The sequence below is a fragment of the Triticum dicoccoides genome, chromosome 2A, assembly GCF_002162155.2.
Source record: "Triticum dicoccoides isolate Atlit2015 ecotype Zavitan chromosome 2A, WEW_v2.0, whole genome shotgun sequence".
NCBI lineage: Eukaryota > Viridiplantae > Streptophyta > Magnoliopsida > Poales > Poaceae > Triticum > Triticum dicoccoides.
This window is the reverse complement of record NC_041382.1, coordinates 729,569,764-729,585,912: the sequence shown is the minus strand read 5'-3', so window position 1 is coordinate 729,585,912 and position 16,149 is coordinate 729,569,764. Positions and strand designations below refer to the sequence as shown.

Here is a 16,149-nt window from a genome sequence, read left to right as displayed (position 1 = left end):
GGGCGAGTGGAGCGGCGGCGGAGGTGCGACGGGACAGTCTCAAATCGGCGGCTACGACGGCACGACCGACGGCAGGGTCGGGGATGGACGGACGAGCGGCGGCAGCAATGTTTCTGGTGAGAAATCGCCGGCAGTAGAGGCGAGCAACCGTCTGGCGGGCGGACAGAACAAAACTGAAGGCGGTTGAGCGGTTGGCGTGCGGTCGCCAGTTTTACATCTCATGTAGGTGGAGATGTATATTTGCACCGCGATGTGTTGTATTTTACATCTCCGAAAGGCGGAGATGCATATATTTGTTTTTTTTTTGCATTTACATCATCTGTTGGAGAAGGGGTTTTGAGCCTCAGAAATGCAAAAGTTAGTTATTTTTGCATCTACATCATCTATTGAAGATGCTCTAAGACACTTGGCCTCATTAACATCATGAACACATGAGAAACAACGACACAGTGAATGTGCAGCAAGGAACAATTTCTATTTTGAATATTTCTTTTACGGGATAATTTATATTTTAAATTTATTCCTGGCAAGGATGCAACCAGTTACGGCAATCACAAAAGTTATCAGAAAGAGGACTCTACACAATCAGGCTGTGTTGGGTGGAGAGGGATTTGAAGGGGGTTTGGCAGGGATTGAAGTAGATTTAATCCTTTCCAAGTCATCACGCTCTTCAAGCAATTATTAGTAAAAAGGAACAAATCTTCTACCTTCAGCCAAGGTCAAGAATTACAGAGCTAGTAGTTGCTAGCCGCACGCCCCCCGGCGGCCTCAGATGCGCACGCGGGGCGCCCTCGACGAACTACGGTTGGGGCGCCTCGCCATCACGCCGGGCACGGGAGCGCGCCCTTCTGTCGGCCCACGTGTCGTCGCTTGCCGTGCGCGTCATTCACGGTTGCTCGGTCAGTTCGTCTTCTCGGCTCCGGCAGGCGCACGAGATGCTTAAACCTTGTCGGCGTCCAACGGAACAGTTGCCGCCGGCGGAACCAAACCGCCGGTGCTAGCTTGCATGCACACGGAGCATAGTGAATGGCCTAGGCGCGCAGCTTCCATATATTGATCACCACACGACCTTCTCCACCGTCATGCCCTGCAGCAACGGCCGCGCGGCGACGTCGCGGCTGGTGACGACCGGCACGCGGCAGCAGAACGGGCGGAGGAGGCGGCCCTCGGAGGACACGCGGCGGAGGACGTCGAGGAAGCGGTCCTCGTCGCAGCAGGGGAGCGCGACGGGGCCGGGGGTGGACGGGAAGCCGTACTCCTCCTCCGACTGCCGGAGCAGCTCCCGGAACACGGGGTGGTTGAGGTGCGCCGCGCGCACCAAGAACCGCCGCGACTCGCCGCCCACGCACACCGCCACGTGCCCCGACGGCGCCGGCGCCGCCGCGGCCCGGGACCGCCACCGCTGCAGCGTCTGCTGGAGGCGGACGATGCTCCGTATCTTGCCGCATTTGGCCATCGCTCCCTTCTCGCCGGCTTAGGATGCTCTGTTTTGGCGGGACGATGGCGCGGACGGACGGAGTCGGCGTGGGGATGCTCTGCTTTCCGAGGGGAGCGCGGCGTGGAGTTTTTGTAGGCGGTTGGTAGGTGCTGGCTTCGTCCAGTTGGCCGACGTGACATTATTCCTCGGCTTCATGTTTATTTTCTTTGTGATGATGCAAATTTCTTCCTATGTTTGGTTTATCGCATGTGCAAAAGATTAGCATCTAAACCAAGAACATGTGCTAAGTAATGCTGTGCCAGGTAACATTTCCACCTCGTGGAGATCATTGTCCTTTTGGTTCATTTGTTAGGTACTCCTATGTCTATTTTTTTATTTTGTGCGTGTGTATAACATGTGCCACAAGTCGGCTTTGCAAATGCTTAAAATCCTGATATATGTTCTGCTTATACTCCCACCGTTCCTAAATATTTGTCTTTTTAGAGATTTCAAATGGACTACGACATACGGATGCATAGACATATTTTAGAGTGTTGATTCACTCATTTTACTCTGTATGTAGTCACTTGTTGAAATCTCTAGAAAGACAAATATTTAAGAACGGAGGGAGTACTTTGCATGGAACCGCATTTTGTACACACCAAATGGTACTAAAATGATCGCCACAAAGAGGACACTACTTTTTTGGGACAGAAAGGAAATTGATTTGGGATGGGAGGACAATTAGAAGAAAAATAATAATTCACTGATGATCCTTGAGATACTAAAATTTCAAGAAAAATGAGGTACAAAATAATTGCTATGAATTACATGATTTATTTCGCATATATTTATTTGTGATTGTTTTCACAGGATGCAAAGAATCATATTTATTTCAAAGTATTGCAATGCAAGTTGTATTTTATTCTTTGTGTTTATGGATTTTTGTTGTTTTCCAAAGCTTTCACGTACTAACAATTTTGCTAGATTCATTCAAGTTCTCAAAAACCGCTATAGGGTGAAGAAATGAGCCACAACCGCGACAAAGGCTAGTTCTTTTCATATGCACATTGTGAGAAACTGCCTAGAGAATCAACTATGTGCAGAATCTCTATGAAGTTGGAATCCATTCCGGCAAAAACTAAGTTGGAATCCAGTTCTTTTCTGTTGGTCCGGGGCTGCTACATGAGTTGAGTAGAGAGGAGACAAGTGGACGGTTCACTCGGGCTAGGTGAAAATGTAACTATCCCTGAGTGGTTTTGGTAATTCCTAACAACATATAGCTCATTGAGCTAACATTATTCCAAGATTAATATTTCAGAAAAAGCTCAATGAATGACATGGCATGGATGAGGAAAGTGGATCCCTCAAAATTCTAAGGACAAAAAGTTTGGCTCAACCTTGAAGCTCAAGACTCTACATTTTATATTTTAGTGATCCAAGATCACATTGAATCTATAGGAAAAACCAATACTATCAAGGAGGGATAAGGTGTTGCTTAATGACTTGCTTGCTCAAAATGCTTAGTGATATGCTCCAAAATCCTCAACTACCTTCCCACATCCACATATGACCTAAACCAAAAGTCAAACTCGGCCCCACCGATTCTTTCTATCCGGCGCCACCGAGTTTCAAATGTCATAGCCACTGCCACAAACCCTAGGCAAATCGGTCTCATCGATACGGATCTCGGTCTCACCGAGATGGGATTGTAATCTCTCTGTTTCTTTTCGTAACATTTCGGTCTTACCGAGATGAGCGATCGATCCCACCGAGATTGCAATGTAAACTCTCTGTTTCCCTTTTGTAACACTTCGGTCTCACCGAGATGAGCGAATCGGTCCCACCAAGTTTACCCTACCAACTCTCTGGTTAGCTTATTATCAAAATCGGTCCCACCGAGTTTGTGTAATCGGTCACACCGAGATTACGTTATGCCCTAACCCTAACCATATCGGTCCTACCGAGTTGCATCTCAGTCCCACCGAAAATCCTAACGGTCACTAGGTTTACTGAATCGGTCCGACCGAGTTTAACCATTCGGTCCCACCGAGTTTGGCAAATTGTGTGTAACGGTTAGATTTTGTGTGGAGGCTATATATACCCCTCCACCCACTCTTCATTCGTAGAGAAAGCCATCAGAACATACCTACACTTCCAATACACATTTTCTGAGAGAGAACCACCTACACTTGTGTTGAGGTCAAGATATTTCATTCCAACCATATGAATCTTGATCTCTAGGCTTCCCCAAGTTGTTTTCCACTCAAATCTTCTTTCCACCAAATCCAAATCCTGTGAGAGAGAGTTGAGTGTTGGGGAAACTATCATTTGAAGCACAAAAGCAAGGAGTTCATCATCAACACACCATTTGTTACTTCTTGGAGAGTGGTGTCTCCTAGATTGGCTAGGTGTCACTTGGGAGCCTCCGACAAGATTGTGGAGTTGAACCAAGGAGTTTGTAAGGACAAGGAGATCGCCTACTTCGTGAAGATCTACCGCCAGTGAGGCAAGTCCTTCGTGGGCGACGGCCGTGATGGAATAGACAAGGTTGCTTCTTCGTGGACCCTTCATGGGTGGAGCCCTCCGTGGACTCGCGCAACCGTTACCCTCCGTGGGTTGAAGTCTCCATCAACGTGGATGTACGATAGCACCATCTATCGAAACCACGACAAAAACATCCGTGTCTCCAATTGCGTTTGAATCCTCCAAACCCTTCCCTTTACATTCTTGCAAGTTGCATGTTTTACTTTTCGCTGCTCATATACCCTTTTGCATGCTTGCTTGAATTGTGTGGAGATTGCTTGACTTGTGCTAAGATAGCTAAAATCTGTCAAGAACTAAAACTGGGAAAAGGCTAGATTTTTATTTGGTCAAGTAGTCTAATCACCCCCCCCTCTAGACATACTTTCGATCCTACAAGTGGTATCAGAGCTTTGGTCTCCATTTGCTTTGATTTCCATAGCTTTTGGCGGTCATAGCCTTGGTTTCACAACCTAGGAGAGTATGGCGTCTAGCGAGGGAAATTATCACCGTAGAGGTCCTTACTTTGATGGCACTAATTTTGCTAGTTGGAAGCATAAGATGAAAATACATATTCTTGGACATAACCCCGCCGTTTGGGCTATTGTGTGTATTGGCTTGCAAGATGAATTCTTTGACGGGAAAGAACCGAACTGTGAAGCCACCGTGGAAGAGTTGAAAATGCTGCAATACAATGCTCAAGCTTGTGATATCCTCTTCAACGGATTGTGCCCCAAAGAATTCAACAAAATCAGCCGTCTTGAGAATGCAAAGGAAACTTGGGATACTTTGATTGATATGCACGAAGGTACCGACTCCATCAAGGAATCCAAATTGGATGTGCTTCAAAGTCAACTTGACAAGTTCAAAATGAAGGATGGTGAAAGTGTTGCTGAAATGTACTCTAGGCTTGCTCTTATCACAAATGAGATTGCCGGCTTAGGGAGTGAAGAGATGACAGATAGATTCATCATCAAGAAGATCCTAAGAGCCTTGGATGGAAAATATGATACCGTGTGCACATTGATCCAAATGATGCCAAATTACAAAGATCTCAAGCCAACGGAAGTCATCGGAAGAATTGTTGCTCATGAGATGTCACTCAAGGATAAAGAGGAACTTCACAACAAATCAAGTGGTGCTTACAAAGCCTCATGTGAACCCCCCACATCATCGAGTGAGAAAAAAACCTTCAATGAAGAATTAAGCTTAATGGTGAAGAACTTCAACAAGTTCTACAAGAGTAGAAGCAAAGAGAGAAGCTCCAAGTCAAGGTCCTACAATGACAAAAGATCTTCTAGTCGAGAGCAAAACTGCTACAATTGTGGAAGGCCCGGACGCTATTCCAATGAGTATACGCCCCCCTACAAGAGAAGAGAAGATTCTCCCAAGAGAAGAATTAGAAGAGAAGAATCACCATCTAGAGAAAGAAGGAGTAGAGATGATCGTTATGAACGAAGACCCTCACGGAGAAGCAAGGATTCGGAAAGAAAGGACAAGTCATCAAGGAGCTACACAAAACGAAGACATCAAGCTCATGTTGGTGAATGGGTATCCAACTCCGACTCCGACAACCACTCCGAGAGAAGCTATCACTCCGACTCTGAATATACTCAAGATGAAGGTGTTGCCGGTCTAGCACTTGTGACAACCAACTCCTACGACATATTTGACTCACCAAATGAAGGAGTTGGAACATGCTTCATGGCTAAAGACCCAAAGGTATCACACCCCGAGTATGTTGATTTCAATAATGATGAAGATGACTTGTTAGGTGATGATGATTAACTTGTTGACAACTCTAGTGATGAATACTGTGATGAAACGTCAATTAATCATGCTAATCAAGATAAAACTAATGATAATGATAAGGAGAAGATTGAGTCTCTCACTAAAGAACTAAACACTCTTAAGTTAGCTCATGAAACTATCTTAGGAGATCATCGAGAACTTTTAAGGACTCATGAGAAATTACGCTTTGAAAAGCTCAACCTTGAGCAAGAGCATGAGTTCTTAAAAGCAATCAATGATGATCTTCGTAAGAAAAGTTCTTCTTACATTGCCAAGCGTTTACTCTTATCCACTTACATGCCTCAAGTCAAGTCTAGTAACAAGAACAAGAAAGATTCTTCCTCTAGTAGTAACAATAATCATGCTAAATCCAATATTGTTGCTTCTAGTAGTTCTCTTGATTCCACTAATGATTCTCTTAGCCAAGTTACACTTGAGCAAGAAAATAGATTATTGAAGGGAATTATAGAGAAAGGTGTTTACAAGAGCCTTGCCGGAAGTAAGCAATTCGAGGAAATTGTACGCAAGCAAGGAAGGCACCGGAAGAATCAAGGTGTTGGTTTTGAATGAAAGTTCAATGCCAATGGAGTTGAGTGGGAAGAAGATCAATACCCCAAGACGAAGTTTGTTCCTCAACAAGAGAAGTATGATCCTACTTCTTTCAAAGGAACACAAGCTCAAGATGATCTTCCACCACAAGACCACAAGCAAAAAAGGCAAGGACAAGCTTCAAGAGAAAATTTATGCATTTGAAGAAGCTCTTAAGGCCTTGGTCAAGTGGGTTCCCAAGACTACTTCAAGTTCCACTTCATCAAGTACAACTACAACACTGATGATTCCCATCAAGATGGTATGGATCCCGAAGAAGAAGAACTAGAGAGTTCTTGAGGATGACTCCGCCAACATACTTCACTCTTATCATCTTGGCAAGAACAAGTGCAATCAACTTCCACATCTTGCACTAGTTCAAGGAGTCACAAACCCTCTTGTTGGTAAGACAAGGGACAAGGTAACCTAAAAGCTTTCATAGACATCATCTTGTGTGTGAATCACTTTATGTCTATGGATATCCTTGTTTGTTCCTTGTGGGACTAACCCGTGTAGGTATTGAAAGTGCAACTCACTCCAATGGATAGCTTCAAATGATCTACATCAACATTGAGCATCCACATCTTCAACATCTACATGAAGTCATCATCGACAAAACCCAAGGTTAGTTCATCCCTCTTAGGGGGGATCTCACATCTAGAGGAGGCTTTACTCTAAGAATTGAGCTAAAGCAACTCTAATAGTGTGAACACAACAATGCTTTATGTAAAAGTGGTAACCCCACTTGTGCTTAAACGATGAGTATGACCTATGATCAAATGTTCTCATTTGACTCATAAGTCAATATACTCATATATAGATGACCTAGTCATCGCAAATTGTTTGATAGATGCTAGAATTGGTTGTGCATGCTTTGCCGCATATTTCAATTGCCATTTTATTGTGTGAGCATGTTGATTGCATATTTTACTCATTCGAGGACATCCACTTGTTGTTTTGATTGATTGGTTTTCTTTTCTTTTGCCAAGTGGATGGACAAGAATGCCTAAGAACCCTCTCTAGCTATCTATGCTTTTCTCGTCTCAAACTCTATTCATGCTACATCACAAAATTTGATCAATTCAGATTCGAACCACTCTCTGTGAGGAGCACTCGGAGTCCCCGATACGTCATAGACTTAAACTTCCAAAACTTCTTTGTGCGTTTCGGTCTGACTGATTCATCCATTTCGGTCATACCGAGATCACTAAGTCGATCTAGGTTTTCAATCTCGGTGCAAACGATTTGAACCTTTCAGTCACACTGAGTTTCAGTAACTGATTGCAATTATGAATCTCGGTGCCACCGAGTTGTTCCACTCGGCCACACCGACAGGGTCGGGCTATATATACCCACGGGTCAAATTTTGGAAAACTTTCCGAACCTCCTCGACCCGCGCTTAGCCCGCTCTGCCTCTAGGGTCTCTGGATCGTCTTCCTCGTCGCCAGCCGCCGTCAACGGAAATCATTCCCGCCATTGCCGCCGTAGCAAGTTCATCACCGAACTAGGGTATGAACTTGATCACTGTGCTATCCTCAATCCGATTCCTAGCACATTGTGTTTGCCATGAATCTTGCCACGATTGAAACGATCTTATCCAGTCAAAACACTCCGTAGATTAGAGTTGAATTGAAAATTTAGGGTTAGGTTTCCGCCGAAACCATCTCGGACCCACCGAGTTGTGGAACTCGGTACCACCAATTCGGCTCAGGCCATTGCACATGTAATTTTCGGTCTGACCGAGAATTGCAAATCGGTGTGACCGAGTTCAGGACTTTGTGAAACCCTAGCAGTCTCGGTGCCACCGAACTGTGACTCGGTCTGACCGAGTTCACTAGTTTAGGTTCCAACAGCTCCTCGGTATCACCAAGTTTACAAATCGGTTGATCCGAAATGCTTTCTGTGGAAAACTAAAACCAAGTTTTTGACTCATTCTTTTGCAAAAACCTCTGCATTTTGTGATGCTCATCCATTCTATCTCATCTATATCTATTCACAGGGTCTGCTATCAGTGTTTGCAATATGTCTGATCAGAGTGACAGCCAGAACAGGTCAGAGGAGCAGGTTCACCTGAGTGAGGGCACTAGTCCCTCTAGCAGTTCAGATGATGGTAGCAAGAGCACCCCAAGCAATTTACCCAAAGCTGCCACCAGGGCCAGAAAGAAGAAGACCTCTGAATCTGAGGATGAAGACTATGTGGCAGTTGAGGATGAGGCCACTTCCAAGAAGAAAGTGGTTAAGAAGGAATATAGCACTGTTGCTGCCACCAAGCCAGGCATGAAGCAAAAGGTTCCTGCAAAGAGAATTCCAATGTCTAAGGCCAGAGCATCTACTCAAGTCCCTTTGGGATCTGAACCCAAAGAGGCTGCTGCAGAAGGGAAGAAGAGGAATGAGAGGATCAAAAAGACCACTGCTAGAGTGCTTGGGAGATCCTCAATCATGAGAGATTCTGAAGAGGAAGAGGAAGAAGAGGTTGCTGCACCAACACCCAAGGCACAAAAGCTGATGGGTGCTGCTATAAAGTCAGGGGCTGCAACATCAAAGCCCAAAGAAGCACCCAAAGCAGCCTCCAAGCCCAAGAGTGCACCTAAGAGGAATACCAGGAGTATACCAGCTGCTGAGAAGAACAAGGCCCCAGTGCCTGAAGTTGCTGCTGATGAAGATGATGAAGGACAAGTCCTGAGAAAGCTCAAACCCAAGATTCCAGACCACAATGATGCTCATCTTGTGGCTGAGAACATGAAGATCAGGAGAGACTCAGGGTTGAGGCTATGGAGAGAATCAGATCCATATGCCACCAGGAGAAGGACTGCTGTTGATTATAGGTTCCACAAAAAGGAACAACAGGACTTCTATGAGACTGTTGCTTGACAAGAAGCCCATAGTGTGTGACATGAGATGGGTCGACTGGGACTACATCAAGGAGAATGAGGATCACCATCCAGGTGTACATGATAGTTTCAAGGCTTGTGGAGTCGATGAGTTTGTGGTTCAGAAGCTCACAAAATGGAATGATGAGCTCATCATGCAGTTCTACTCCACAGCTCATTTCTACCCAGATGGAAGGATTGTCTGGATGTCTGAAGGTACGAGGTACCAGTCCATGGTTGCTGAATGGGCGAAGTTGACCAATGCCCCAAAAGAGAGTGAAGATGACTTGGATGTCTATGCCAATAGGAAGAAGGATCACAACACAATGGCACACATGTACAAGGAGATCCCAGATGCTGCTCTTGAGACACATAAGTTTGGATCTGTACATTACCTTCTGTCAGGCTTGTCAACCATCAACTGTATCCTCAGGCACACTCTCTTGCCAAAGTCAGGTGATCACAAGATGATCAGAGGCCATGCAATTAACTTACTTCACATCTTTGATGTCCCACAGAAGTTTAAAGTCATGAGCCTAATAGTTGAAACTATCAAGAGAACAGCTGCAGATCAGAAGAGGAGTTGTGCGTATGCCCCACAGATCCAGGAGCTAATCAACTCCAAGATGGGCACTGATACATATCTGCTGGACAAGGAGCACATGCCTATCTATCCAGAATTCAAGGACAACATTGTGGTTATGAATGAGGATGGACCATCTTCTATGCACGCACAAGCCAAGAAGGAGAAGGCAAAAGCTGAAAAGGCTGCAAGGATGCCAACTACTGAAGAAGCATCTCAGTATCTCCTGAAGAGCAAGCAAGATCAGCTTGGCTACCTGATTGCATCCACTCTGAGGATTGAGAAGGGACTGACCACCCTGACTCAAAACCACGAGAGCTTGGAAAGAATCGTGGAGCAAAAATTCTATGACTTGGATGTGAAGGTAACTGAGATTCAGTCTGTTGTGGAGCAACTTCAAGATGATATGCAGGAGAGGAAGGGCAAGACAACCAATGATGCATTTGCCAGAGTGCCTAGAGCTCAGAGGTCTGCTGCAGTGCCTGTTCCAGACACTAGAGCCACTTCATCTGCACCAGCTACAGCTTCAGCGCAACCAGCTCCAGCACCAACTCCTTCAGCTCCATCCACATCAACTGAAGTCTTCGTCCAAGGAGGCATCTCTACGCCACCACCTGAAGATCAAGCTCGAGAGACGTTTTAGTGCTATGCATTTTCTATGAACTTTTTGGTAACTTGTTGCCAAAGGGGGAGAAACATGTATAGATCATAGGCTTTGAGAGAGAGCGTTGCTTTTTATTCTCTCTTACTTTGGTGGTTGAACTTTGTTTCTCTTTTGATTGCTTGAGATACTATGATATTATCTGTGAGACATTGATGATCATGTGGTTGATCATAAGCTACGCTTATGCTTGTTAGATGATATTATCTTACTTGATCATTCACTTTGCTTGGTGATGAGTGCATGTATTCAATCTTTATTATTTTGAGCGCTCCACCAAGATGTATGTGACATGGAAGAGTAACCCATGATCCTAACTCATTGTGCATTTGCAGTCCAAAGCAAATCTTAAGATATGCACAAATTTAGGGGGAGCTCTTGCTTTTCACATACTTCTCAAATCGACAATATCTTTCACTCTTATTATCATTTGTCGAAGCTTTGATCTATATGTTGTCATCAATTACCAAAAAGGGGGAGATTGAAAGTGCAACTATCCCTGGGTGGTTTTGGTAATTCCTAATAACATATAGCTCATTGAGCTAACATTATTCCAAGATTAATATTTCAGAAAAAGCTCAATGAATGGCATGACATGGATGAGGAAAGTGGATCCCTCAAAATTCTAAGGACAAAAAGTTTGGCTCAAGCTTGAAGCTCAAGACTCTGCATTTTATATTTTAGTGATCCAAGATCACATTGAGTCTATAGGAAAAGCCAATACTATCAAGAAGGGATGAGGTGTTGCTTAATGACTTGCTTGCTCAAAATGCTTAGTGATATGCTCCAAAATCCTCAACTACCTTCCCACATCCACATATGACCTAAACCAAAAGTCAAACTCGGCCCCACCGATTCTTTCTATCTGGCGCCACCGAGTTTCAAATGTCATAGCCACTGCCACAAACCCTAGGCAAATCGGTCTCACCGATAGGGATCTCGGTCTCACTGAGATGGGATTGTAATCTCTCTGTTTCCCTTCGCAACGTCTCGGTCTTACCGAGATGAGAGATCGGTCCCACCGAGATTGCAATGTAAACTCTCTGTTTTCCTTTTGTGACACTTCGGTATCACCGAGATGAGCGAATCGGTCCCATCGAGTTTACCTGACCAACTCTTTGGTTAGCTTATTACCAAAATCGGTCCCATCGAGTTTGTGTAATCGGTCACACCGAGATTACGTTATGCCCTAACCCTAACCATATCGGTCCTACCGAGTTTCATCTCAGTCCCACCAAAAATCCTAACGGTCACCAGGTTTGCTGAATCGGTCCGACCGAGTTTAACCATTTGGTCCCACCGAGTTTGGCAAATTGTGTGTAACGGTTAGGTTTTTTGTGGAGGCTATATATACCCCTCCACCCACTCTTCATTCGTAGAGAAAGCCATCAGAAGATACCTACACTTCCAATACACATTTTATGATAGAGAACCACCTACACTTGTGTTGAGGTCAAGATATTCCGTTCCAACCATATGAATCTTGATCTCTAGCCTTCCCCAAGTTGTTTTCCACTCAAATCTTCTTTCCACCAAATCCAAATCCTGTGAGAGAGAGTTGAGTGTTGGGGAGACTATCATTTGAAGCACAAGAGCAAGGAGTTCATCATCAACACATCATTTGTTACTTCTTGGAGAGTGGTGTCTCCTAGATTGGCTAGGTGTCACTTGGGAGCCTCCGACAAGATTGTGGAGTTGAACCAAGGAGTTTGTAAGGACAAGGAGATCGCCTACTTCGTGAAGATCTACCGCCAGTGAGGCAAGTCCTTCGTGGGCGACGGCCGTGATGGAATAGACAAGGTTGCTTCTTCGTGGACCCTTCATGGGTGGAGCCCTCCGTGGACTCGCACAACCGTTACCCTCCGTGGGTTGAAGTCTCCATCAACGTGGATGTACGATAGCACCATCTATCGAAACCACGACAAAAACATCTGTGTCTCCAATTGCGTTTGAATCCTCCAAACCCTTCCCTTTACATTCTTGCAAGTTGCATGCTTTACTTTTCGCTGCTCATATACTCTTTTGCATGCTTGCATGAATTGTGTGGAGATTGCTTGACTTGTGCTAAGATAGCTAAAATCTGACAAGAACTAAAATTGGGAAAAGACTAGATTTTTATTTGGTCAAGTAGTCTAATCACCCCCCTCTAGACATACTTTCGGTCCTACATTAGGTGTAGGGTTTGCAGTTGCAAATTGGGAGTAATTTCATGCACAAATATGGGGGAATACAAAAAAAAGGTGCATATGCAGAGGTTGGCTGTATGCTGATTGTGTTTGTATCCACCTGGTGCTTCCTTTCGAGTTAATAAAAATCATCTTTTGTCAAAAACATTACACTGAGATTGAGCCGAAGTTGTGAGCGCAGCCACTCCGTACTTGTGTTCTTTTTAGCTAGCACTTCTACAAACTCAGAAGGTGAGTGGGAAGCAAAAAAGATAAGTGACCCAAAAGTCCTTGCGAGCTTTCTGAATTGGGTATATCCAAAGTGGAAAGAAAGGCAGCGCCGTGTATATCCAAAGTCCTTGCGACTCATGGAGATCATTGTCTTTTTGGTTCATTTGTTAGGTATGTCTATTTATGTTTTGTGTGTGCTTGTATAACATGTACCATGCGTCACTATGCAAATACTTAAAACCCTAGATATATGTTCTGCTTATATTTTGCAAAGAACCACGCTTTGTACACACTAAGACGGTACTAAATTGATTGCCACAAAAAAGATACTGCCCCTTTTTGGGACGGAAAGGAAGTTCATTTGGGATGGGAGGACAATTATAAGAAAAAAAAATCATCCACTTATTGTAACCCCTGTCAGATTTTACAACAAGGTACTAAAATTTCAAAAAATGGGTTAAGAAATAGATTTCTACACATTGCATGATTTGTACCGCATATATTTATTTGTATAAAAATTCACAGGATGCAAATAATCATATTAATTTTAAAGTGTTGCAATGACAAGTTGTATCCAATCTTGGTGTTCATGGATTTCATGTTGTTTTCCAAAGCTTTCATGTACTTACAATTTTGTTAGGTTCATTCAACAGGCCGTAATCAAGTTCTCAAAATCTGTTATAGGATGAAGAAATGAGCCACAACCGCTGTGAAGGTCAGTTCTTTTCATACGCAGATTATGAGAAGCTGCCCAAAGAATCAACTATGTGCAAAATCTCTATGAAGTCGAAATCCATTCCCACAAAAGAAAAGAAAAAGGTTGGAATCCAGCTCTTTTCCCTTATTGCAGTCTGAGACTGTTACATGAGTTGAGTAGAGAGGAGACGAGCAGACGGTTAACTGGGGCTAGGGTGTAGGGTCCGCAGTTGCAAAATTGGAGGAATTTCATGCACAAATAGGCGAAAGTAAAAACAAAAAACCGATGTGTATGCAGAGGCCGGGTGTATGCTCAATATGTTTGTACACTTGATGCTTACTTTCGAGCCAATAAAATTCACCTTCTATCAAAAAACATACACTGAGGTTGAGGTGAAGTTGTGAGCGAAGCCACACTCCATATTTGTGTTCTTTTTAGCTACTGCTTCTTCGGCAGACCCCGAAGCCGATCTAGTAGCAGAAAATAAGCAGCCCAAAAGCCCTTGCAAACTTTTCTGAATTGGGCATGTCCAATGTGGAAAGCAAGGCACCGCCGTGCCGGCCGCCACACAGCTGGGCTCGCCGCCGGGGCAAAGGCATTTCAATGTCAAGCTGACTGTTCAGGTACACATGTAAAGGAGAACTGCGAGCTGAAGGTAAACTGGACCACGACACGCTGACACAGTGCTAAGAAAATGGAACGAGGAAGCAACCTTTTTTGTAGTAGTTCGCTATCCGGTGAGGCCGGTGACGAGGCGCTTGTGTGCTGCTGGTGCATGTGCCCCGGCGCTGTCTGCAGCAGGGCGCGCCCAGTAGCCTATCCGGCTCACACGATCCTCCGCACTGTTTGTGCCGCGCGATAGATACGTACGCATACTGTATATCCTTGGCGGAGTTGTAGCTTTCCGTCATCACTCAGGCCACGTACGTACGCGTCCACGTCCACTGAGGCGAACATGCGGTGACACTGGCTGTGGCTGATTTTCCAACCCAGTCCAGCCATGTGTCCACGAAATGCAAGAGCGGAGTCGGGAAAAAAATTATATGAGACCAGGTCTCACGGATTAGCAGGTGAGACCCATCCTGATGAATGACATGTGGCATCCACAAATCACAAATCCGCGAGGCACCACAAGATTAGGATTCGGATACGAATATGACGCGGCGCCTACCTGCTCTAGTGCCACCGAACGCCGTGCCCCGGCGCCCGGCACATGGTCGACGGATCGAGCACCGTGCGTGGTTAAGCCGTCGCCGTTGCGGGGGAGGACGCCGTCGTGCCGCCGCCAGCCGTGGTGGTCGCGACGCGAAGCGCCTCGAGACGGCGGAGGGAGGGCGATGCGGCAGACCCCCCTAGCCACCGGCTTTGGCCGTGTCAGTGTCAGGTCTTGTGCAGCATGATTAGAGATCGATGCAACTTGTGCTTGTCAAGTCCACATTACTGTGAGTACGTAGGAACAAAATTTCCCGTTGGTTCCGGTGTCACCGCGCGAACGGCCTAGGCTCTGTCGTGTTGCCACACGCCACACACCGTTCCAAATTCGAACGACCCAACGATTTGGCTGTGCGTCCCTCGCAGAGTCCGTACCACGTTCCTTTTCCAGGCCCGGGGAAGATCATTTTCGCGATCCGGTAGGCCGGTAAACAATGCCACTCCGTACTAGAAGAAGACGACAAGTCGTGTCAAGTTGCAGCGAGCTCCCCTCATATTTTATTTCAGTGATGACGTGGATCATGCATGCATGCATGCATGCAGCTAGAAGCACACCGATTGGAAGAAAGCGACCGTCCAGCTTCAAGCTCAGCCCACGGTTCCGGAGTCCTTCACTTCTTTCTTTCCGGTCTCTTCTCCCCGGAGTTCCGGCGGGCGAGCACATGCGTATGCCGGTATGCATGCGGCGGCGCACGGCAGTCAAACTTGGAACGTGCAATCATAATTCCAGGCGGAGTACTGTTCTGCATGTGCCCACCGGTGATGTTGTCGTCAGATTTTTTGGTTTCTTCTTTGGGTGTACTTGCTGTAAACGTATGGGTGCACCTCCTTGTTTAGGGTTACATGGTGCTCACTACACGGCGTGCCAAACTAGAGTGCCAACCTAAAATATTGCACGTACAACAGTTTGGTAAAAGCAATCCATCATGAGGCTCTTAAGTCTTAACGTCTGCTCAACTGAAGTTGTTGCGTTATTGCAAGGGATTGATTTGGCGCTCAGGCTTGGATGCACAAATTTGATTTTTGAATCGGACTCTTTGCCCTTTGGAGCCGGTGAATGCATGCAATGGTGAGATAGAGATCTATGGTCCACATGCTATGGTCCACAATGGTGAGATAGAGATCTATGGTCCACATGCAACCGCCACCGAGGACCGTGAAGAAGGCGCTCTCGCCTCGCGTCGTCGTTGCCGGTAAAATGATGGATGGCATTTCTTTTGCACACTGTCCCAGGGAAGCCAATGGGGTAGCTCATTAACTGGCTAAGTTTTTCTTTTGCCTTTTGTTATAATTAAAGGCTGTAACACTGTTGGCTAAGCAATAAAACACTGAGGTTTCCCTGTTAAAAATAAAAGCCGGTGAAGGGAGTTGACATTAGATACTTCATTATTACTTGACAAACTTTTAAAAA

The 16,149-nt window shown here is 45.3% G+C and overlaps 1 protein-coding gene across 1 annotated transcript; it reads right to left on the bottom strand.

Annotated features, from left to right (window-relative positions):
• Nucleotides 1-478: 478 nt before the first annotated feature.
• LOC119352117 (auxin-responsive protein SAUR22-like) lies at nt 479-1,521 on the bottom strand. The gene has a single exon (XM_037618848.1). It carries the CDS (start codon nt 1,454-1,456, stop codon nt 1,058-1,060), a length of 399 nt encoding a protein of 132 aa, XP_037474745.1. The 5' UTR covers nt 1,457-1,521; the 3' UTR covers nt 479-1,057.
• Between the last annotated feature and the right edge of the window lie 14,628 nt (nt 1,522-16,149).